Raw genomic sequence first — 25,583 nt, 5'->3', positions numbered from 1 at the left:
AAAGGCGAGGCTCCGCGTGGAGGCACAAGTGGCGATCATATCTCGCTCACCTCTATTAAACCAAGACTCATCTCACCAAAGCAGTGTTAATGTTCACTCATCTCTGCGGGGTTCCAGTTGTGTACGTGTAATCAGGGCGTAATGTTGAGCGCTATTTCTAATTTTAAATGTAATCCTAACTGTAATCTAATATTCACTGCTATCGGAGGGTCGTTAAGGAGTCAGATTCTTAGACTTATAAAAGCATCCAATCTTCTAAATGTATACTTCAGATTTCTGCCATTCAGCACGGCTACAGAGGAAGGTCTGAGTCTCTGCACCCCCCATGCTGACAGACTGGAGGCTGAGGCAGTGTGTTATCAGGACTTACCAGGTGAAGGCGGCTGGATCTTGACCTGCTTCCTGTTGTCCCCTCCAGCCATGCTGCTGCTACTGCTGCTGTTGTCCGCTGGCGGGTCTTCTCCCCTCTCCATCTTGCACTCGTAGGCAAACAGATACTGGATGTACTGCTTCTTCAGCGAGCTGGCGGTGCTGCTGGATGTACCCACGTTCAGGGTGCTGGACAGCTCACGCCACTTCTTGTTCTTGTTTACCTGAGTCAGAGAACAACACGATGTTAGGAAGCGAAATGATTGGCACAGATCGTAACAACTGAGATAATTTCTCGGCGCCATCCTGGTAGTATCAGCTGCACACTTATAATTTCGCCTGGAGAATGGGCGATCACATCCTGCTAATCTAATCAGAATAATCAACCCCGCGGCTCAGCGCTCCGTGTTTGCAGGAGTTGCAGGTCACTTGCAGATAATTTTCACGTTGTACGTTTTAATGTAAAAGCGAAAAAATGCACTGTGTTACACAAGAGAAGAGTATGTGGGCCTGACCTGAACACACAGCCTGTTTTTCACGGTGTAGAAAGATTTGCTCGACTAAGGACCTGATTTTAGCTGAGAATTAAACAAACTGAAAGTCAGCAGTAGAAACTGAGGAATGCAAAGGTGATGGGTTAAGGTCAAAAGGGCAAAAATATTACTGGTTTACTAAAGTGGTGAACCTGCTAAAACTATGAAAAGCTGATTCTAGCTGACAGGAAAACACATCTGAAGACTGTCTGACAGGTTTTAGGTGTAAAACAACTACAGATTTGCACTTAGACGGCATCTTTGTACACATAAAGAAAAAAAAACATGTTAAATTTTATGTTTCTCCAAAGCAACGAAACATTTTTCCTAATTTTGTGTTGTTGAACGTCTGCAGAGAATCTGCCTCTCAGGTCCATCAAAGAGCAGAAAACGCCGGCCGCTGTGTAACACGAGTATCTGTCAGGTGTCCGTATACTTTTGCTTCCTGTTTTCCGTCCTTCTGCCCAACCTGACCTTGCCGGTATATTAATTTCACATTTTTATCACATGAGGAATGACATGCTTGGAGCTGGTTTCAGGACGTAGGCAGCTTTCTCTGAGGTTAATTTGATGTATCTCATTCTCCTGAGAACATTTCTCAACATTTACAAGCTCGCCATATGCCGTGGAGATTTATGAAGAATACTAAGCAGCCAAAGAGCGAGCGGAGCGAAATGATTTGGCTGTGTGAGAATACGAGCTCCTCCACATTCAAGTCTGTGTCTAACGCTTCCTGCGCCTTACCATGGCGAGGCCTCCTATTTCCCGAACAGCCATGTAGAGCTTCCACAGGTCCAGCGGCTTCTTGCCCACAGTGGGAAGCTGACTAACAGGTGTGCCCCGCTCCTCCATGAAGTTCAGGTATCGCTCCACCCAGCCTCGCCTCTCCGGCTCTCCACCGAGCTCGTACAGCCGTGCGATTCGGTCGCCGCTGAAGGGAGAGGCGTTAGGGTTGGCTTTCTGGAGATGCACATAAGCAGAGGAGAAAAGTACCTGATTAAACTCTGAATCTGAATATGTGACATTTTATTTGAATACAAGATGTATAAAAGCACTACGTCAGGTAGTTTTTCTGCCTTCTCATGCAGATGCATAATGTAAATAAAGACGTGCTAATTAGGAAAACTCAGAGTCAGTGTATGTTATATGTGATATACAGTACATGCTCTGTTCTACAGGATAGTGTTCTTTTCCACAGTAAGCCACTCTTCCCACGGGCATCATTAAAAATTCATTCCTTATTTACACATTCTGAGTCGGCTGCTGGTTGAATGACCAAGTAAAAATAAATACTTGTCGAAAGCATTTGGTTTAGCGTGTGCAGCCGGAGCCTTTACAGACTTCCTGCACAGAGCATTCAAGTTCAAACCGGTGGAGTTAATCGCACCAAACTTTAATCCTGCTTCAGGAGGTTGCCCGTGCTCTAACAAGCAGGTTTCCAGTGACTACACGGAAACACGCTTTTAGTGCATAAATGCATCCATGCAGGATGGTGTCTGGTTCTTACGGGGCTGGAGGGAGTCTTGAGAGGCCAGGGGGGGCTGCTGATGCTGTCGCTGTCATCTCCGTGGTAGGAGGAGAGGCTGGCGGGGCTGGGTGAGAGGGGCGAGGGCACGGGTAGGGCGCCGCCCGGAGTGGGTGGCTGGGACACGCACTGCTGGGAGCCGCCGCTGCTGTTATTGTTGACGTAAACGTCCGGGAGCTGTTAAAGAGAGAGCAGCGGGATTACTGCTCAGCGCTGCACAGAAACATCTGATTGGCTGAATGCAGGATAACAGTCACTGTGGAAGGCAACAAAAGAAGGCAATTCAAAACCATCAGCTATCGCCTGACGATGCTTTAGCTTTGTATTATAACTGATCCTCATTCCTCAGTGGACCGTGCACACTGACAGAACAGAGGCCTCCGAGGTCAGATGATAGCCGCTGGGTTTCTGGACTGTGGATACAAAAACTACTCAAGGATATTTATGAAATAGGAGATCATTAGTACAGAGGTGCACTGATTAAAGGGAAGACCTTTACAACATCAGAGAATTTGATTTTGAGTGTTTTCCTGACTTTATGAGTGTCGCTACTCGGACAAAAGCATTGGGTCAGACCTCCCCATCTTTGAATTCAGCTGTTTGCAGACATCAATCAAGCACAGAGCCATTCAGCCTTTACAAACATCTGTGAAAGAACAGGTCGATCTCACCGGATGAATCAGAGCGTGGTGCTGTAACAGGATACCACAGATGCAACCAGTCTGCATCCCCCCGAGTTTGTTTCATATCCTGAAGCCAGATCGGCCAAACTGATCCTGACGAATAACGAAATATCAGCGCTAGTCTGTGACAGCACCAAGCGCGCTGTTTAAAGACACCCCGAGCTTCCAGCGGCATTAGGGATTGGTTGTTTTTAATGAAAAATATTATAGGAATTTCCAAGAATAGTTCCTCTGGAATTCCAAAAACAGGACTGAGGTTACAGCAGGACCACAGAAACTGAAATATTTCACAAAAACGAGCTGAAAGGAATTCTTCTCATTCCGAGAGCCGAGCTGCAATCAAACAGTTTACACGGGGCCAGCCTGCAAAACCTCACACACCCAAGCTGGACCTCTTCTGCTTTACTGAAACCATAAGTCTGTGCAGTGTGTGGCAGAGGAACAGCAAGGCTTCATGCATGTGTAAGACGTCTGTATGTAAAAGACTCTATAATGAATTTAACATGCATTTAGTCTCCCCAGTTTAAATGTGTGTCTGTGTGTGTGAGAGGGAGAGTGTGTAAAAGAGGGAACAACAGCTTGACAAGTGCTTCTGGACTGTGTGCAGAACGCTCATGTCAGCAAAACCTTATCGTTCTCCCTCCTCTTCCCTCTCTTGGCAGACAGATCATCTCTTTCGGGAGCACCGGGGGTCTTTCTGGCTGCTCTGACTGCCTTAAATAATTCAGAAGACCTACTACCATAATCAGCAAAAGAAAAGACAGATTTTTGAGGGAAAAGATGTGTAGTGGATGTGATGGAGGCAGTGTGTGTTGTTGTTGTTAAGGAAAAACAAGAGGAGGGGGTAGAAAAGAGCAAAGAGCAGAGTTCTGCTGTTGCTGAGCCGCTATTGTCGGGCAAAATGAGAAGTCAGCAGTGGGTGTGTGACACAGACGGAGAAGGCTAGTTAGAGTGCGTGTTTTCCATCTTTGCGTGCATGTTGTGTGTGTCGGCGCTGTGTTTGCTTGCGTGTATGTACATGTGTGTGCTGCAGATGCCAAGCCCCCTCTGTCTGTGCAGCTTTGGCTGCCAAAACATCAGCAAGAAGAGAGTGCTGAGGGCAAAAACAAAGCGAGGAAAACATTAGGAATGGTAAATGTTAAACAAATCATTAAATATGGTGAGAAAACAACAGCGAGACGGCCCTCTGCGCTGAGGCAGCATCCGCTGATCGGGACTGGTCTGCTTCGTTAGCGGAGGAAGATTAGAAAGAACATTTACAAACGAAAGAGAGGGGAGAGGAAGTGGGAGAATGGGGAAGACTGTCAAGGAGTTACCTTTGGTTTGTGGGGCTCGTTGGCGGGGCCACCGTCATCTTTCACCTCCGTTTTCGGTTTGGCATCTGGGCTCATTATCCCGTCCCCTGACATTCCCGTGGATCCTTCAACAGCAACGAGCAAACGCTGACTCGAAGTAGTTGCACCAAACTTCTCACAAACATAAAATATGCTCTGAATTTGCACATTTTTTTTTAAAGTTTTTCCACGACGGAGCAGAATAAAGAGTAAAGAGAGATTTCAGGCATGTTTGTGTATTCTGCTACATTCAATTGGGTTTAACTCCTTAAATGAATGGTGCCTTCACCGTGTGGACTGAAAGCTGCTGCACAATGGTCTGTATAATGTCACAGGCACAGTCAGACAATGGAAAATGCTTTAATGTCTTTCGGCTGCTGAGCTTCTTTGCTTTTGTGCTCTCAAGGCCTCCCTAAAGCCTGTCCGCCCATTTATCCTGAATGGAAGACAGCCGTATAAAAAGACTGTTTCTTAAGGAAGACGTAGAGAGAGAATAAGATAAGAATCCACTAAAAGCAAGCCGGTGTCAACTTGGAAGAAGTTATTCATGTTCTCACATATTCAAAGTGCGGAGAGAATGTAAAGGTTAGCGTTGACGAGATGTTGGCTGACAAGACGTGTTTCTGTTTTCTAAGATGTTTGTGTGCCTTCATTAGGTTTATAAGTGAAGAAGAGTTGAGATCCTTAAGACTACTTTTCAAAGTGCGAGCTGCATATTTCTTATTAGCAGAAAGGAGAGGTCCTTGGGTGCAAGGCTCCCCTCTGTATTTCCTCCGGTGTACGCTGTGCCGCGGCGGGCAAACCGAAGGCTTTTTACGTGCCCAGGGGCAAACCAGATGAGCTTTGAGGAACCTTGGCGCTCTAATTTGTCATGCGTTCTGATGTATGGCTTTAAATAAGAGCTTCATTTTGGAAAATCTCTGATGTGTGTTTAGCAGCAATGCAGCCGGGCAGGAAAGAAAAACCGAGGCACCGCGTTACGCTCTCCTCGCCGAAGGGCCAGCTCTTCAGAAGAGCGTCATAACGAAACTCTTTAGTCTTTGACTCTGTCATGTGACCTACGCTGTGTCTCTGAGTAGGTGCACTGATAGAAACGTCACTTCGATGCTGCCGTAAAGGTTCGACATTATTGTATCAACATGTTTTCTGCTGATTCAAGACGAGCCAGATTAGATCAGCTGTAACTTCATCTAAGTATCAACTTAATTTAAGCTAAAGTAAAGCTAGGAGGGAAGAAGGAGCGATCCCAACCCTTGGATATGTGTTGAAGGCGGCCTGTAGGCGGGGGTACACGTGTGGATACAAAAGGCTCATTTTACATGTTTTGGGCCAAAACAGCAAAGCACAGAAGCCCGGGAAGCGTTACGAGAGCCATGTGGGGATTTCAAGGTTTCATGCTGCAGAAACACAACTGCATGCAAATAGTGCAAAGATTTAAAACTGCAGCTCAGCTGCGTTCTGTCCTGAAGAAGACGTTGAAGAGAATGTCCTGCAGGGGATGGCAATGTTTGTGGGCCTGTGTTTACGAGCTTTTACCTCTACAGCACGCTGGCATTAGTGAAATACCTGAAGGAGGCATGTTGTAGCCCGGACCTTGTGCGTTGCCTGTGGCTGCGGCGTTGCTGCCCGCCACCTGACTGTAGGGGACAGCGCTGGCTTGGCTCATGCCGGGGCCTTGATAGTTGCTCTGCCTACAATAGAAAGAAAAAAACGACATTGGGAGATTTAGTCGGGATGACTCCAGCTGGATTCACGATGTGGAGAAATAAGCGAGTAACAGTGAAAGCTGCAGAGGAACAGAAGTCACATAATCATACAGGGATGATATTTGGCAGCCTGTCACTGCTGCGCTGCTTTATTGTTGCAGTGAAAACTGAGCTGCATGTATATCTGAGAGTCACGATAAAAAGCAAAGAGCGCAACAGATCCCTGATCAAACACACAGCTCTTCCAAAAGATTGAAGATGAGCACCGAACATCAGAAAAGGAAAAGCTCTCCTATCCTCTGTCTCCTCCACAGCCTCCCTCCCTCTCTCTCTTCCTTCCTCTCCATCACACAAGTCATAATTTAACTAATTAAGGTGTGCTTTTGGAGAGGATCATGTTATTTGTTGCCATAGTGACAGCAAAAATCAATGCCGCTCAGCCTCCCCCGTCTCTCTCGGGCGCTCATCACATGGTGTCGCGAGTGACATCAGAGGGGCTTATCTGCAACCTGCTGAACACCAGCCATCCATGTGCGTTTGATTGAAGGCGGCGTCTATCATTGCATGCCAGGCCGGTGACACAGAGGCTGAAAGGGAACACCGTGTTTGGAACAATTTGCTCTATCTCCTGCTGACTCGAGATTATCTCCCGGACAACCGTATGAAGAGGGAGAAAAGGGACGTGAGGTGAGGAGAGGCCTCAAACACGGGAGGAAGAGTTGCGGGAGGAAGAGAGGTGAGCAGAGGAGGAAAGGAAGGAAGGAAGCCACAGGTAAAAGGCCGGAAAACGTAAAGAAGGAAAAATGTTTATGCGGATTTCTGTCACTCAATCCCCCTTAACTGGCATCGTTCTCTCTTCCACACAGACACATAATGTAATACCTCGTGTTGGAACCGATACACATTGCCTGAGAGGAGGGATTGGCTTGGTAAACCTCCCCATAATCTCATCTCACAGATGTAATTAGTCATAGAGCACGGCTGATGATACATATGTAATCCCTCTATGGGGGCTGAGGTGCACAGGGGAGCTCCGTGGCAAAGAAACAAGCACACCAAATCCACGCTTATCTGGCCCCATTTCCCTATAATGGGGTGGGGCGGCGGCGGGGGCATAGACTCCTTCGTTCGCTGCCTACGTGTTCCCTAAAAAGCTCCGCGTGAGTCAAGTCACAGAAATAAATGTACCTTTTGATCGCTGCACCTTCTCAAGCAAGCAAAAATGTATTCTGCATGCAAACTCCCACAAAGCAGAGCAGGCGACAAGAAATGAGTTTAAACGCGCCAAAAGCCTCCGAAGCTCATTTATCCGCATACTGTAAAAACGCCCCTCACCAGAACTTAAGCTATCTCGTGTGAACGGTGAAAAATCCAAATCAACTACAACAACAACAACAGTGGTTGGTGGTTTTCGACTGTGGCGCTCTCCCATTATGACTAATTCATGTCATAAAAAAGCCCATTAGAAAGCACTTGATGGAGGCACCGCACAGCGTTTAATCACACTTAATATATGCATGTGCCGCCATCGGGGGTTGGGGGGTGGGGGCAAGCACGGCGCATTCATCTTGCTCTTGGGCACCTTTGTGCCGGGTGAAAAAAAAGCATCCTGTTGCCGCAGAGAGAGCGAGAGGGGGAAGAAAGGAGGGATGGAGAGGAAGGAGAGAAGAAAGGAGGCAGGAGGAAATTAGGGAAGAAGAAGCCAGAGTGTGTGTGTGTGTGTGTGTGTGTGTGTGTGTGTGTGTGTGTGTGTGTGTGTGTGTGTGTCCCCGGTGGACCGATGGGGGGCGTATTTTCAGCTCAGGGCCCCAGAGCTGGAGGTAATCGCTGTTCCATGAGACTAAACTGAGGGAACGCACACACGGAAACATCCATCCTAGCACCATCAGTCCACTGCACTCGCAGTTTGTTGTCGAGGAGTGGCCTGAGGAAAAAAGTAGTGAAACAGTGAAGGGAAAGTATGAGTTTACTCGACGAGTGCTGGCTAAGTTGGAGCGCTCTCGTGCTAAAAGGGAAACACATGAAAATGCAGATTTTTCACTCAAGCTTTTGTTTGGGTCTCCAGATTTTAAAAAAAATGACTCCTGTCACTTTAAGAGCGGCAAGAATCCTATCTGGTTAAGTCTGACGTCACTAGCCGTGTCTGGGCCTAAACTCTGCTGCAGGTCCATATATCAAACGATCACTATGGCATTACTGAGAGTTGAAACACTGTCTAAAGTCTTTCATCTTTAATAAAATGATCAGCGTTCTGCTCTACCAGGTGTAACAATTGAGTTTAACATCCAGGCATCCATGAAAACGGAATTTATGACATTTAACGGAGTTAGAAGTTAGCAGGGAGTTAGCTCCCTAGCTTCTATCTAAATACAATATAGCATGTCCTGACTGCGGGGTTTGGGAAACAAATTCAAACGTACAGCTCTGCTATCACTTCCAGCATAAATGAAGACAGAAAACTAAACAGCAGTGACGTTTGTAGGGTTACTGAAGTTGGGCTAGCTGGTATATAATGATGTGCTACATGACCGCTAGCGACACAGCTATGTTAGCATAATATAAACAAGCTAACTTTTTTTCCACTCGATAAAAGTTAATGTGAGTGTTCTCGGTGGTCAGGAACAAATGTAATCGCATGGCAGGATGCTGTAAAAGGACCAAACTTCAGCCAGGAGAACAACTGAGATAATCCATCCACAATACGAGGTTAGTCATTCATATACTGCTGCATGGGCTGTGCTGTAGTTACATCCTAAGGTTTTAAAAACTGAGCTTAAATAAATGATTAGCGGTAATAAAAGCCGAGGGAGGTCAACAGTGATCACTGACTGTTTTAGGAGCTTTTTGAGATAAAATAGAAGAAAATACAAAACATTAAACATGTTAACAACACAAAAGCCATATTAAACGCAGACTACTTTAGGCCCGGAAGTATCACTTAACGACCGGATTGATGCTCTACCATCACTGTCCTTCACTAACCCCCCGTTTATTCCCTAATTACACACACACACACACACACGCACGCACGCACGCACGCACACACACACACACACAAACACACACACGCGCGCAGAGAGAGCTCTCGTCTATTCAGTCTACATGTGTGAAGGGCATCGGAGAAGGCCACTTTCACACCATGGGTGAGTGTGTGTGCCGAAGAGTGTTTGAGCGTGTCCTTGTGTTCGGGTGGGTGCCGTTGCCAAGGGGATGCCATGGTTACGAGGTGCCAGCCAACCAGCTGACGGTGTCTCTCTAGAAGTGGCGGCGCCTTTGTCCTTCATTTGCAGTGACAGGCCGCGCTGACGCCGTCTCGGCTCGGCTAACCGGACAAGACATTGGCGGTGGCGGCCGGATTGCAGGACCGTGTGACGACTGAGCGGCCCTCTCCATCGATCCCTGAGCTCGCTGCGTGTGTGTGTGCAGAAGGAGGCGAAAGAAAGAGCCGGAGAGGCTGCTGGATGGAAGGATGGAGTGGATCGACTGGAGGCTATGAATTATATATGGACCCAATCTGTTGTCAGGGCAGCTTGGGCTCATTGCTCCTCCAAACTCCTGACTCAACTCCCCCTCTCTCACACACACACACACACACACACACACACACACACACACACACTCACAGGGTAAACCAGAATAAACCCCCAACAAAAAATAAAAGGACAGCTTTTAACATATTAAATCCAGAAAAAAAGCTACTCTTCCCTTCTCCCGCCCCTCCTTCCCAAACATCAAACGGCTCAGGATGGATGGATGGAGGAGAAGCCATTTATTTTACCCATCTAATGAAAGCAGAGCGCTCCGCAGCGCTGCCAAGACTGCGAGCGACAAAGCGCCACAGGCAGCATCCCCCGTTCTTGACATTCAAGCGCTGCTCTTATTTATTTAGCAAATTTACTTACTAAGGAGGTCAGAAATGAATTATTTGGCGAGGATTTGCCTGGGAGCACTCTCCTCTCTTCTCTTCTTCCCTCTTCCAACATTTTTCTCCCTTCAATTTCCTTTTTATTTACGGCTCCTTTTTTTTCCCCGAGCTTTGCTCTTCTTCTGCTAAGTGCTTATTTTTCCGACAGTTCGCCGTTCCTATAGCTCCGGGAACTTTTTGTAGAGTGTCGCCAGCAGCGTTGGAAAGTCATTTGAAAACCCAATTCTGTCCTCAGAAGCTGCTGCCAAGAAAAGCTTATACCTTTTAATACTTTGTGTTTGCCTCTTTTCCAAAAACGAAAAATCCCTAACATCAATCTCCCCCCCCCCCAAAAAAAAGTGTACTGGTGCATTTTTCCAAACACACTCCGACCTCACTCGCCTTATTTGAACGTAAACTTTTCACCTCAGCGTTCTCCATGAGACCCACTGAACTGCATCGTCACCAAACTTTATTATGAGGTTCAACAGGAACATCCCTCGACTCTGACTCAGACCCACAAAAGTGCAACATTTGTTTCTGATTCGTGGAAGGCTCGGGGGGGGGGGGGGAAACGCTCCCTATTGTACACTTTGCAAAGATTTAAACGCAGCTCCAACCTGCAGCTGCACGCGGCCCTCTCTTCAAAATTCTGTTGGTTGGTGTAATGAAGCCAGAGTGCGTGAGCCAGCAGAGGACGAAGATGAGGCATGAGAGGCAGAAATGTGGAGGATTATTAGTGGAGATGTAGTGAAGGCATGTGTTAAAGGAAAAGAGGAAAGGAAGCAGAGACCAGTCAGTGATCTCACTGCTCGACTAGCCCCTGATTTGGAAGGTTGGAAGCGGGTGACTGTGGCAGTCCCGGTTAATGCATCAAAGAGCAAAACTAGACACGCGGTACGACTAACAACTTGTTTCTCAGACAGAGAAGAACCGGGTTTGACAATGTTTCACAATGTTGCACTGAGCTCTGGAGCGCAAACAGGGTGCTGGAGCCTTTAACTGCAGGTTTTTCGGAGGCCAATTTTCTCCTGTTCTCCCTCAGATGTTCTAAAGTGGGATCTGAGGAAGAAAAACATAACAAGGCTGTGCTGGAGACAGCGGAGAAGAAAAAGCAAATTGGGAGGAAGAAAGACTGAGCGAGATAAAACAGTCTGGGTAGGAGAACAGAGCTGCACGGAGACAAAGAGGGCGATACAGTTGGTAAAAAAGAGCGAAACAGGTGGGAGGAGAGGGAAGAGGAGCAGACGAAGAGGGATGAAAGGATCGGAATGATCGACAGCAGATGAGAACAACAGCGAAGGTGAGACAGGCGCCAGGCGCTCTGCAAAAATGTCCATCACGACAAAACATTCTGGCACATTTTAGTCTGAAATAAGTCAAAAACACACTTCTGCCAGCAGAGGAGACTAATTTACGTTTTTATCCGAACAACTCGGTATTCTAAATAAAGAAGGCAGCAGATTATTCACATTTGTGAACACCGATCTGCTTTGGAAACCAATAGTTTCATTTGTTGGCACATTTCTCTTTTTTAACACTAGCTAGTTCATAAAAGTCTTTTGTTGTTCTAAGCATCCGGCGTCTGCTCCATTATTTTCTCCAGCGCCGTGGAAGTGATGCTGCGGTTTAAATAAACGCTAACGACTGGCGAGCCGGCACACGTTTCAAAGAGCAGAATCAAAAGGAGACGGCTGTCACTGCACCGGACTCTTTGCTTCCAGTGTGATCTTTGCAGTGCAGCGAAAGAAGGAAAAACACACATTAACGATGGCTTAATGCTGGAGATGGAGATGAAACGGCAAACGAAGGAGCCCGCGGATACTCGCACAGCTGACAATAAATCAAAATAGGTTGAGACACAGATGAAGACGTGAACAGACTTTACAGGCAGATTTGTAAACACGATGCGAGAGAGCGAGAGAGGCCCACCGCAGCCAGCGACACCTCGCTGCTGTCTGAGGGGAGACTGACAGGCCGTCTGATTGGTCCCAGCAGTGGGGATCATGTCGTGCCACTTCTTATTGACAACTCAGCCATCTCTTAACGGCTCAAGTAGCATTTGCATTGCTGCAAGTGAGTGAGTGTGTGTGTGTGTGTGTGTGTGTGTGTGTGTGTGTGTGTGTGTGTGTGTGTGTGGACAGCATTGGGCCTCCCGGATGCACGCAATTAATCACCCCCCTGTCAGACTCCTCCCCTCCCCTGCCTTTCCCCCCACGATGCTGTTACAGTGCACGCAGCCCCGAGTATCTCAGTGTGTGTGTGTGTGTGTGTGTGTGTGTGTGTGTGTGTGTGTGTGTGTGTGTGTGAGATACTGGGGCGCTCACTTGTTGTTGCCATTAGAGTGACTAAGAGAAGCCTGTGATGACTACAGTGATGATGATGATGAAGGTGATGATAGCAATTACAATGGTAATGATGATGACTCTTCTTGTTTTGCTGTCAGACGCAGCGCCGAGAAAAGCCACCATGGTCGTTTTAGCGCGGCTCGGTCACATGACACACCGACTTCCACACACAAACTGATTTTAAGGCACGCACACACACAAGTGTGGTGATGGACGTGGACCTACCTATGTTGATGCGAATGGATGCATGGAGGATGAGGTCGGGGTGGGGGTGAAGGCGGTGGACAGGTGGAGGAATGGTGGGGTGTGGGCCAGCGGGTGGAGGTGGGCTGCGTCTGGGCCGGGGGCCTCGCGCACAGAGGCGTCCTGCAGACCGCCGACAGAAAAGAGAAACCCACACGATGAACACTGGCAAACGCTAATCTGAGCGCCGCCGAGGCTGCTCCCATGATGCATTTGTTAGGAAAAGCGCACCCAGAATGGCGCGAATGCAGAAAGCCATCTTTCCTCTCAGAAGACTGCGATGTTTTCACAAGTTCCCCCGGCAGGGTTCAGCGAAAGTTTACTGCCCACACAATCCCACAACAACCCCTCTGCCTCCAACACTGCGAGCGCTCGTACAGTCAGAGCTCCCGCCCTGATGGAAAATAATACCCTGAACTCACACGCTGTTAGAGCTTCAAAGAGCTGTGCATGTGCGTTAAGGTGCTCGGTGTCACTGCGGTCTCTGGTGTTTTTACAGTCAGTTTGCATTTTTCTTCTCTTATGTTTCGACGGTGCTGCGTCGAGACCGCGCTGCCTGCTCTCGTGCCAATATATCTCTTTTTGCAAGGAAATGGCACTCGGTGCACAGAGCCAGATATCAAAATGTCAGGTACTTTATGAGATGTGTGAAAATAGGGACAGTTGCACAAGTGGCTCATAGAAGAGCGGAACCCCTGAGAACAACTCTTGCCTGCACGTCTGAAAAGAGTCTCAGAGAAAAAGAAAGTGTTTGGCTCAGAAAGCCTCTGCGGGGCTTTTCAGCACACAGACGACCGGCAGATCGATGCCTCTCGTTAGACGCTAACGCACGGCAGAGAAGCTCGACGGCCCAGAATTGTAGCGTACAGTAACCATACGGCACAATTCGCACTAAAATACATTTTTCACCATCAAGACCACTTACAGCTACAGCTGGGATACGTTAGCTCGCATGCACATTCACTAACTCACATGCAGCATATGCACAACTAATGTGCTGAGTTTGCAGCCGGAGCCCTTGCCGCGCTCTTACCTGTTGTGCACTGAGTTGGCAGATCCTGGCACGGCAGCCGCTGCTGCCTCCTGGATCTTGCGATTAGAGCTACCCAAAGAAGGGGGACCCATCCCGGGCCCAGCTGGCTGGGGTACGCTGGGAGAAGTGGGACCGATGGCCGGGTACACCCTGTTCTGGCTGCCTGGGCCGTGGCCGCGTCCTCCGGGCATGGGCTGGCCGGGCCCCTGACCGTGCATGGGGCTGGTAGCGTTCATGCCCAGGCTGTTGGTTATGCCAGGGCCGGGGCCACTGTAGCCGGTGCTGGCTGTGCCGCTGTAGTTGGAGGGCCGTGGGTAGTTGCCTGGAAGAAGACGACATGTGAATCAGCCAACAAAAGCTCATTAAGATCACAGAAAATCAGAAGCTACACAGACGGTGTCCCTGAAACGTAAAACATGGCTCGCTGTCGTTTCAGACGTCCTCCTAAATTCCACGATTTGGCTATGAGAACGGCACAAAATAGCTTCAGTGACATTATTAACAGCAGTCTGTCTTCTGGTATGGTTCCTGCAAATTTCAGACATGCAGTAGTACAGCCACTGCTTAAGAAACCTGGCCTTGATCACACAGTTTTAGCGAACTATAGGCCTATTTCCAATCTGCCTTTAGTCTCCAAGGTTTTAGAGAAAATCGTTTTTAGTCAACTGAAAGATTTTCTAGATGAAAATGGAATCTTTGAGGTTTTTCAATCAGGTTTTAAAACCTTTCACAGCACAGAATCTGCATTATTAAGGGTTTTTAATGACATCCTTCTGGCATGTGATTCTGGTAACCATGTTGTTCTTGTCTTGCTTGACCTAACTGCTGCCTTTGAGACCGTAGACCACAATATTCAAATTTCTCGATTACATGATGTAGTGGGTATTGGTGGCACTGCACTTAATTGGTTTAGGTCTTATTTATCAGATAGAACTTTCTCTGTCAGCCTTCTCGGTTACGAATCGTCTTCTGTTCCTCTGTCATGCGGCGTCCCACAGGGCTCAATTTTAGGGCCACTGCTCTTTTCACTGTATCTACTGCCTCTGGGTTCTATCCTTAGAAGGCATGGGATCTCATTTCATTGTTATGCCGATGACTGCCAAATTTATTTGTCACTAAAACACAAGAATGGCATCTCCATAAAACCTCTCTTGACATGTCTAGATGACATTAAAGCTTGGTTGGCTCTAAACTTTTTAAATTTTAATGAAAAGAAAACAGAAGTGTTGGTGTTTGGATCCAGTGGTCCCTGTGAGTCCACCTCTGTTGATTTAGGATCCCTGGAAGTCTATTTTAAACTTGTTGTTACTGACCTTGGTTTTAAGTTGGACAGTGATTTTAAATTGGACAACCAAATCAGAGCAGTGAAGTCCTGTTTTTATCATTTAAGGCGACTGGCAAGAGTAAAATCTTTTCTTTCGAGGCAGCACCTTGAAACAGTGATCCATGCTTTTATTTCTTCCCGCCTGGACTACTGTAACTCACTTTATGTGGGGGTCAGTCAGTCGTTGCTCTCATGTCTGCAGCTGGTTCAAAATGCGGCTGCACGACTCCTAACAGGAACTCGAAAAAGAGAGCATATAACCCCCGTGCTGGCCTCTCTGCACTGGCTGCCTGTGTCTTTTAGAGTTCATTTTAAAATTCTTATGTTTGTTTTTAAATGCCTTCACAGTCTTGCCCCGCCTTACGTCTCTGAGCTTCTTCATCCCCACATACCCTGTCGGTCTCTCAGGTCAGCTGACCAGCTGCTCCTGGAGGTACCGAGATCCAGGAGGAAGCTCAGAGGGGGCGGGGCCTTCTCTATTGTGGCTCCAAAATTATGGAATAATTTGCCCATGCATGTTAGAGAGGCCCCGTCACTGTCCACTTTTAAATCACATCTTAAAACCCACTTTTATTCCTTGGCTTTTAACCTCAGTGAGACTTAGTTTCTCTTTTAATTGAAGTAGTTATTTAATTAATGATTTCACTCTTTTTTTATTTGTTTTTTATTTATATCTCATGTAATTTTATTTTACAGTTCCAGTGTACAGCACTTTGTGTCAGCTGTGGTTGTTTTAAAGTGCTTTATAAATAAAGTTGATGATGATGATGATGATGATGACAAACTGGAGCTGCAGATGGGTCTTATCAATCACCTCATTTGAGACAAATGGGGTGTGCTTGTCAGCTGGTACTCATATACCTACCACAGTGACACATACAGCAATTTCATCCATCAAGAAAATAATGCCGCGACAGCCGCGGAGCGTAAAGAGCGGGATTACACCGTGATTCACGGCCGCCGCCAACCTGTGTATGCGAGGAGACCCTCTCTGAGGTGTGGCCCGGTGAGTTGTGTGGCCCTGGGAACAATTGGCGAGCTTAAGGCTGACTTTGTGAAACACTTGAGAGGAGCTCTAATCTGCAGTAAATGCTTTCTTGCTGCCCTGGAGTGCCACGCAGCCACGATGCCAGGAGCTTTCCTAAGGCACACTTAAACCCCTCCATTTTGGCTTTAAAAGCCTCGCTCGACTCCAGCCTCAATAACAGCTGAAAGACAACACGCGCATGCAGCAGACACAGCAGCAGGCACCTATACATGTGAGAGCCGTCCACACCCACGGCACGCAGCGCGCATAACAGCGTATTCCCTATTTGGGCACTGAGATTTTTCCACAGGGGACAAATCCCCCGCAAAATAGAAAAGTGGCATCTTCCATTGTGAAGGGGGCTATTTATTTTGATTTGATTAAGGGTGCTTTAGTTGGGCCTCACTGCGTAATCCCCTGAGAATATGTCTGGAAAAGGGGATCAAGTCTCTTTAAAACCTGAAGGCTTTTCTGTGCGCTCAAACGAGGGAAAGTTAGATGACAATGTTCCACGGGGGGGGGAAGAGCGATACTGAATATGGTAATGGCTTCACAGTGTCCTCGAGCTGCTTCGGCAAAGACACTTTCCACACGACATAAGACCGCTTGTCCAACAGAGATGGAGGGAGCACGAGGGGGCGGAAAGAGAGGAAGACAGACAGACTGCGAGGGAGGGGGAAACGCTCCCACCCGCCAACCCCCGAGATAGGATTTATACTGAATCAAAATAAAAGTCTTTCCCATAAAAGTCAGCAACTCCGCCTGAATTTGTCCAGAAATTGTGATGAAATCTACTGTGGGAGATGGGAAAAGAAAAAGCGGATTATTTGTGGGGAGGCTCTGGTGAGTCGGTGAGCTGAGTACAGCTGACACCTGTCAAGGGTTTTGGGGCTATAATAGGGAAGCGTTCAGGAAGAAAGGATGCCTGCTAACGAACACAGGAGGATATGTATGGTGCGCTCTGTGTGTGTGTGTGTGCGTGCGTGCATCTGCTTGATTGTGTGAATGCATGTGTAATACTTTGGAGACCTTGCGAGCACTGAAACACGCATTTCCACGTTTCTTCCACTCATAATGAAGCGGAGACGCTGTGGAAAATCCTGGGAGCGGTGCCCTGCAGCCCGACTGCTCAGCTGGATGAACAAGGCCCCGGTCAGCAACCTCTCTCAGCCCTCTCTGGACGGCTGATGGGACCCACGTCATGGCCGCCCGCCATCTATTCCAGGGGTTCGTTTATAGCATCTGGACTCTGAATTCTTCTGCCTGAAGTCCTAAAAACGAGGAAGCGTCTGGAATTTTCCATCTCAGCGTGTTCACTCGCTGTCTTAGTATTTCTTCTTTTTGCGAGGTGCTAAGCTAAATCTGTTTTGAAAAACTGTGTCATTAAGTCGGCACGCCGCACTGAGGGAACTTATCAGTTTTGATGTACTACCATTCAAAGTGATGTGGGCTCAGTCGCCTCGGCTGACAGCAGAAAGACAGAGTAACTGCGGGATGGGGTTAATGTAAAGCTTTCCTATGAGAGCCTTTCTCTGTCCTGACAAGAATGATTCACTTCCTGAAGGATTGGTGCCGAGCCAGAATGCTTCTTCAAGGACAGATAGCACGCTAACCCACTTTTTAAAATGACTGAGAGCTCAACCTCAAAATCCTATAGTAGGTGTTTTCATAAGAGACATTCGGGCTTTCAATGACTTTGGAAGTGCTGTAAGATTACATTAAAAGGGGAAGATGGATTATTGCTGAGGTAAAATTTTGTCCAATTTAGAAAAAAGAGAAGCAATAATGACTCTGTGCTGATATATTTAAAACGCTTCAGGGGGAAAAGAGAAAAAAAGTACAACTTAATGTTAACTTCCAAATGCTTCCAGAAAAAAGCACATCCTGTCAGGAAATTCATATAAAAATGTGCATCTTTTCTGACTCTGGTTTTATGCACGAGAAACCAGGTTCAAAATGTGCAGTGCTAGCTTTCATTATGCACATGCATACGATGTTAGCATTAAAATGCATTCACAGACGTGGCTCTGCCTACTCTGACTGTTACTCCTGCTGCTCTGGAAACTAAAAGGAGGACAAGGAGGACGAGGAGGATGCCATTTCTTATTTGCACCTTCTCGTGTCCTTGTAGCTCAGTCTTGGTTTCTCGCCTGCTTCTCAGCACTTGTGCCTTTGGGGAGTCTTGGTGGTATTTATAGCGCGATAGAGGGGAGGAGAAGCGCTCGTGGTGCTTCGTTCACAATTACATGGAAATTCCCGGCACGGTCACGCATTTGTTGGACGCTATATCCTCCGCCGGGTTTAATCCCCGCAGTCCCGCGGGAGAGCTGGAGCGTGACCGAGCAGATTACCGTCGACTGCTTCCTCAGCAGGCCGGACCCGCCGACGCTAACGGCCGAGGCGGTCGCTCTGCCGTCTGCGGCGGAGCGAGGTGTGATGGTGCACCCTCTGGACCTGTGAACTCCATCAGTGAGGAGTGGAATGCAGATTACATGGCTACATGCTTGAGCTGCCAAGGACGGGAGCGTGGGCAGGCTGTGCACATGTGGCTGAACACAAATACAAAAATTCAATAGCATTTTTCCTCTTTTCCTTTCTGTGAATGTGGTGGGAGTGAGCTGGGAGAGTGGGGCTTAGTCGGGGAGTGTGTCAAGTATAATCAAGCCGGTAATCATACTTTAGGAAGCAAGGATGTCTCTGTTTCCTCCTCGAATCGTTATGAAACTGCTTTACTTAATAAAATAACTGTAAGTCTGTTTAAAGCTGTTTAATCAGCTTTAGCACTTCCAATGTTTGACATCAGACGGGTCAATACAGACACAAAAAACAGATTCCTTCCTTGCTTCACACAGCTCACTGTTACACTGCAGCTTTCATGTACAGCTTGGTGGGATGGATATATATATTTCTTTTTTTTGCAGCATCCCCTCTTGCCTGAGGCCCCCAAATCTTCTACCAGCCACCTCAGCACCTTCCCCGGCAGGGTTTCTGAGCCTGAGCCGGGCTGGGGTGCGCCTTGGGGCTGCTGAGCTCCACATACTGTCAATTTCCTCCAAAAACATCCACTCGCTCCCTTAGGCATTGGCTTGAGTCATGGCTTTTTTCTTTCTTCTTCTTCTTTTTTTTTTTGGCTGAATTACTCTGTGGCTCCGGCAAGGCACCAAGGCTTAAAAGTCCTGTCTGAAGCACGGTCATTACCAGTGGAGTGCTTAACCCCTGGAGGGGGGTATGTGGTGGAGGGAACTATGCGATGGGTGGGAGAGAAAGCAGAGCTGAGACAGTCTCTGAATCTTTTTCCTGTAATAGCATAATATCCTCCTCCCCCGTGTGTGTGTGTGTGTGTGTGCTTTTCTCAACATGCTGCTCTGCACCGTGTCCAAGTGCAGGTCTTGGAAACAGCTGCTGAGGACATGTGAGTCTCGAGGAGAGCCTGATATCAGCTGAGATCAGGTAAACTTGGGATATAGCGGCCTTTCAAAGCACCACGATAAACACGGAGCAGCTTAAATGTTTGGACCGCCTCACTGCAACAGCTCTAACACACAGTCACAAACAGCAAACCTCTGGTTAGTGTTATCTGATCAAAGATCGCTTGAAAAAGCAGAAAAATATGTAAGTACTATTTGCAGAGAGGCCGTGTCCTCCGGCAGACTCATGTATCACATTAACTGTGTGCAGGATGGAGCTTATGTAGCTGATTACACGAGTCCAGCTACAGTCGTTTACCCGCGGACAACAAAAGCAGTCTTGTAGCCTTTAAAGTTACAGACACCAGACTGTTTTATGTATTTTGCTGAGCTACAAACTGCTTTAGTGTGTGTGTGTGAGAAATGGCTGAAAGACAAAATGCTGTTACCCATTACACATGGAAACAACCTCTCCCAGCACAGACAGGCCAAGAGAAACAGCAGAGCAGAGTTCAGGAACTTGGAGCTAGTTTCTGTGTTGGCTAATTTGCTGGTTCGCTCGGGAGAGGGAAGGGAAGCAGATGGAGCTGTCATTAAGAACAATGACCAACAGCTGTCTGGCCTGTTCGCTCTGCTAAGGACCGGGGCCCTGGCTATGTCCTGGACTCAATATGAAGCTTAAGACGAGTTTACATCAAAGTAAAAATAAGTAATATGAAACATTATGATGTGAAAGTGCACGTAAGTGGTAATCTGAACTCGGCTGTTTACCTGTAAAAATAACCACAGACGGCCACAAAAGGAGTAAATTAGGGGGAAGCTGAAGAATTACAGGACAAGGGTGAATTAAGGGTGTTGGCTTTGGCTCTCCAGCAAGTTTGCATAAAGAAAACACCAGGATACCTGCACGTTTGCTATATCTGCATGCATGAAGCACACATGTGCAGGTCTGAGCAGCTCCTTCTGATTTTGATGGAACATCTCTCCTGACGTCCAAGTGAGATTTCACGCTCATCTGCCTCCAGAGCTTCTCGCAGGCTAGACCGCCTCGCTGTTGCTCTCTGCTTACTTCATTTCTCTTTCTCCTCTCTGCTTACTGGGCTGTCAGCGCAGCCAAAGTCACATTAGGAGATAAGAGTGGGTGGAGAAGGAGGACCAAATACCAAACGCATTAGGGCTATTAATCAAGATTAACAAATGCGAGGGAGACGCCGCAAATTTGGAAAAACACACGCGCGGATGGGTGCATTTATCAAGGTGACACATTAAAACACACATTTACCAAAAAAATACCATAATGTTTGGTCTGGTGTGGCGCCAAAGGCAGAAAACGAACTACAACAGCAGATGTCGACGTTTGCCGGCTGGCTGGGAGTTTCATGTTGGAGAAACAAGCGAGCGCAGAACGTTTAATTACACAAAGCGATCCAAACTTCTTTTTTTTTCCAGTTTTCCTGGAATCTGAGACTCGTCATTTTTCCAAGTTTTTTTTCTCCTGAGAAAAATCTGAAAAAGCTTAGACTGATGGTCAGTGCAACTGGAACGCCACAAGGCTCGTCAGACAGGCCGAGAGAACGTGGCGGAAGATCTGATTACTGCTCAGAGGCCAAAGAAACAATAAATACTCAGGAAGAGATGGATGTGGATTTCCTGCACTGATCACTGCACATTTATGTGACCTCAGGACGACATATGTACACACACAGCACAAAAAGAGATAAGAAAGCCGGTCTCGTGATCTAATATGTTATCAGGATCTTGATCATTAGTAAAACTACAGTAAAAGTAAGTCCTCTGCTTGACTAGGAAAAAACCGCAGATTGTAACTTTTTTTGCATTTGGTGACTGATGGCAACTAGTTCCCATCACCTACTGGTTGCCTGTAGGTTGCAAATTGATTGCACAGGTCACCTGGTAGGAGGCAACAATCGTGGTCCAACTGAGGCTGACTGCAGACTCTCAGACAGACACGCTGCACTCTGCAGAGTCCATCTGCAACTCGACTTTATGTATTCTTTTAACTCTTGAGATGTTTCTAGATGAATATTTCAGCTGTTAGCATTTGCCCTCTCATGTTTGCATGCTGTGCATTTTGCTCCAAAAAGCTTCTTCCTCTGGTTTTTGTGACTCATTCTTGCAGCCGTCTTGTTCTAAACTAAGATCTCCAGTAAACATGAATGAACTGGTTCATTTTATGCACAGCATGTGTCTCATTAGAAGACAGGCCGGCCCCCATCAGAACGAGGGAAGCCATCGTTGCGATCGGTTAAAGGAACACGTTCAGCTTCTCTCTATGGACATGATAACCTACTGCAGGTGTGACACTGGACTGTATGTATTTGAAAGAAATGAAGCTAAAACAGATTCATTATGTTCAATTCTTTTAAAAAACGACTCATTTTTCTTTGAGGCCGATATTTCTCCAGATCATGATTCAGTGGATGAAGCTCGTGACGTGTCAGTCTGGAGCTCATAATCTTATCACGAGGAGGGCCAAGAGGTGTGTCCAGGGTTCAAGTGTCTCATGAATATAGTCTGGCTTTGAATGCCCACGATGAGACCTGCCACACAGGATGATAGAGGACTGTAACAGCTGTGTGCGTCGAGATTGTAGGAAACAGCCAATGGAAACGTCTTTCAAAAGGACTCTTTTTGTATTCCTCATTAGCAGACTGTCTTTGACACCAGTGACACCGAAGTCAAGCCCGGTGTGACGGTGAGCGCGAGGCCAGCGGTAATCAAAAATGACAAATGTGACTCTCCAATCTGGGGCCAAACTCCTGCGTAACCCCTCTGAATGGATGATAGGCTGGACTCGCCCTCCCAGCGGACCAGTCAGGAAGCAGAGGCTGCTGCACAAATGTGATGTCCGTTAAAGTCAGCGTGGGGCCTGTTAATGCTTCTCGTGATTATAATTCAGCACGAAGCCTGACAGCAGTCGCAGTTTTCTCTGCTTTTTTTAAACTATCGCCTGAAAGTTAGACTCTCACGTTTGAGGCGTTCGTGCTCGCTCGACTTTTAACAGAGTTTCTGGTAAACTGACACGTGCTAAATATAGACTCGTGAATCAGCTCTTATGTCTTCGGCAGATTAGGAGCTCAGAGTAACGCGAAATTGCCAGTTTTAGAAAACATTAAACAATCATGATTTCAAGGCTTTTCCACAGCTGAGCCCGACATCCTGCTTTACAATTTCTCACCTTGTGAGAAAACTATGTGAGATCCTTGTTTCCTGTAATAATAAAGGACAAACAAATATTCCAAAATCTTCTGTTCATTTAAATGTTTTCAGACGATCACATTATAGCAGGCACCAACCTTGGTGTCCATACTGAGGTGCGTGTGGTCCGTAAGGGCCCGCGGGGCCACCCTGGGAGTACGGACCCACTCCAGAGTAGAGGGGGCCCCCTGGCGATGGGTGGGGGGACATGGGAGGTCCGGTCTGTGGAGAAGCAAACTGAGAGGCAGCCTGGTTCCTCTGCATGTTGAACCCTGAAACACAAAAACAGGCATGAAAGCAGCAGAACCAGCGGAGGATTTGTCTGAAGCGGTTGTGTAAGTCAACAAAGTGGGACATTTATTCAATTTCCTTGTGTAAAAAGAGCCGTGTTCTGATAACGACCCTAATCTTTTACCTCAGCGCTGGCTCCTGTTACTCGCAGATACACTTTGTGGAGTAATACGGCGCGGTCCAGGTGTTAGACGGCGCATAAAGAAAGCGGCAGGCTGACACAGGCTCGCTCGCTCAGAGAATTTTAGCACGGGCAGAAGCAGAGGGTCAAGTGTACGCATGTTCTGAAAGACGCACGCAGCCCAGTCTGTGCGCAGGGTTGAAAAAAGCCAACCGTTTGCTCGACTCTTCACAGAATAGCCGGCGATTTGACCGCAGCTACTATGTTTTTCTAAACCGTTTTGTCAATAGATGTGTCAGAGCCTCTCAGGCCCAAACTCGCCGGCACCATTCAAATTGACATTTGGAGAGATCCTCGCCTGGGCTTCGCTCTTTCAAGCTGCGCCGTTGGTTTTTAAACCCACAGAAAGGTCTCCCGATCCACCGCGAATGCGGAAAGGTCGCCGGGCGGCCATTCAGAGAAAAGAGAGGTTGCGTGGGTGTGGAAACGAGCGCGTGCGGTAGGGGGATTGCAGATTAGGGCGTAAATGGATCGGGCCCGCTCGACTGTAAACTGTGATAGCGATCCGCTTTGCTGAATGGGCGCCGACTCTTTAGCGAGTTTGGGGTTTAGGGAAAAACGATAGAGTTGGAAAAGTGCAAGTTGACACTTGTTTAATTCCTTGTTTCTGCTAAGAGAGCATGAGAAAATATGAGGAGAGGGAGATGGAAGTTTCACTGCATGATGGCTGTGTGCGCACACACACATGTGTTTGTGTTTCTCGGTGTGTGGGGGAGATAACAGAAAAAGAGAGCAATAAAAGTGTGTGTGTGTGTGTACAGCGAAGAGATGAAGGCCAAGACAGAAAGAGAGGCAGTGAGAGAGAAAGTGTGTGTGGGAGGAAAGACAGTGTAACAGAGGGAAAGAGCGATCGGGGCCTGAAAGTGCTTAGGCTGCGAGTGCTGGGTTTAAGGAGCGAGGACATTATTGTAATGTTTTGCTTCCATTAGGGTAAGGGGATTCTGGGAGAGCAGGAGAAAAATACAGTGTGTAATACCGCACTTTAAATTGCCTGGAAAATGGATGGGGAGAGGAACATTGTGCAGACAGTGCTAAAAGCAAATAACACATTCAAGGATTTTTCTGTCTCTCTGCTTCGTTCGCTCTCCACACTCACACACAAACACACAACACGCACACAAACCTTTCTCTCTTTCGGGCAAAGTGGATGAAGCTCTCAGCCGGACAACAACAGGCGAGCGGCGGAGCACGCGAGAGAAAGCGGGGGGGAAAAGGGACATTCAGCGGATTTATGGAAATGAAGAGTGGAGAGAGGCTCTTAGGGAGGCAGCCACTTGAACAAAGTGGGGCGTGCGTGTAGAGGAGGACGAGGGGGGGCGGTGGGAGGTTTAATCCTAGCTAGGGAAACAGCAAAAACAACAGCCAACCCTGTTAACCTCGCCGTGTTTTCCTGGACTGGGCTGGGGAGGGCGTGAGGTTTACAGGCATTAGAGAGCAGCACTAAATTTCCGATTTGATTTCATCATGTTGGGAAATAACCTTTTACAGTGCCGCTCCCGCTCTCTCCGTCTTCATCTATCCACTCCCTCTGTCTCTCTGTGATGTTAACTGCTCTTTGGTGGGTGATAGAGAGGGAGCATCGCAGTAATTCCATTAAGGTTGCATCCCACTCTTTCAGGGGTTTTTCAGTGTTGTGTGGATGCAGATTTTTTTTCACATGAGCAATTTTGCTGTTTTTAGTAATAGTTGAGAAGTGGCCATAATTGCTGGAAACAATTTTGCAGTTTGGCCAACACATGTGGCTTGTGGGTGAGCGTTCGTATTACGAGCCTTTGGCAGCGAGTCGGGGCCAAAGCTGAAGTGGCTCCATCGGCAGAGCGCACGCTCGGGTCTGAATGAAAGACTTATCTCAATGTTTACTGTGACATTTTTACACAACCGCAATTTTACCATAAGAGTGAAGTTAAAACATGTTGCTGCGTGTGTGTAAACTACATGAAGTGCAGAATATTTTAAACATATACAAACAAGTGTTTGTTGTTTTATTTGCATATAATATTAAAAACCTGATAAACCAGCAGGGACTAGAAAGAGGAACATGAAGGTTTCCTCCCACATTATCTTCTCTTCACTGGCTCCCTGTCAAATCCAGATTTCTTCTTAAATAATCACGACATAAAGACCTCGGTGTTTCGTATCGTCACTCTCACACTGCAGGCTCACTTGTTGTTTCTGGAGTATTCAAGGCCACGCCCACACTAAGCGTTTTTGGTCAAGGAAAACTGAGCTCTTTGAAAACGCTCTCCAAAGCGGATACATTTGAAAACGCCGTTTTCTTGTTGCAGTGTGGACAGCGTAACCGCAGGCTTTTGGAATCGATGACACATTTTAGTCATGTGATGCAGACATGTGACCAATTAAACTAAGACAGCGGAGGGCGTTATACAGCAGCTGTTTGACAGCCCTATTAAAGACTAATATCAGTCTGTACATGCTCCACAGAGCTTTTCTTCAAA

At 47.3% G+C, this 25,583-nt stretch overlaps 1 protein-coding gene across 12 annotated transcripts in view; it reads right to left on the bottom strand.

Moving 5' to 3' along the window:
• Window positions 1-25,583, bottom strand: part of LOC309695839 (AT-rich interactive domain-containing protein 1B-like) — a 189,478-nt gene that overhangs the window by 12,494 nt on the left and 151,401 nt on the right. For 9 of the 12 annotated variants that reach the window (XM_082516764.1, XM_082516766.1, XM_082516757.1 and 6 more), the window contains 8 exons: window positions 22,754-22,927; window positions 13,679-14,000; window positions 12,628-12,768; window positions 6,011-6,135; window positions 4,427-4,530; window positions 2,410-2,604; window positions 1,647-1,862; window positions 371-593 (listed from right to left, as the gene is read on the bottom strand). In XM_082516764.1, coding sequence (XP_082372890.1) covers window positions 371-593; window positions 1,647-1,862; window positions 2,410-2,604; window positions 4,427-4,530; window positions 6,011-6,135; window positions 12,628-12,768; window positions 13,679-14,000; window positions 22,754-22,927 — 1,500 coding nt within the window. The remainder of the gene's footprint in view (window positions 1-370; window positions 594-1,646; window positions 1,863-2,409; window positions 2,605-4,426; window positions 4,531-6,010; window positions 6,136-12,627; window positions 12,769-13,678; window positions 14,001-22,753; window positions 22,928-25,583) is intronic. The other 3 variants (XM_082516763.1, XM_082516758.1, XM_082516762.1) reach the window with 2 other exon arrangements.

The sequence above is a fragment of the Aulonocara stuartgranti genome (genome assembly GCF_965226115.1).
Source record: "Aulonocara stuartgranti genome assembly, chromosome: 19".
NCBI classification, from domain to species: Eukaryota; Metazoa; Chordata; class Actinopteri; order Cichliformes; family Cichlidae; genus Aulonocara; species Aulonocara stuartgranti.
This window is presented reverse-complemented; position numbering and strand designations above follow the sequence as displayed.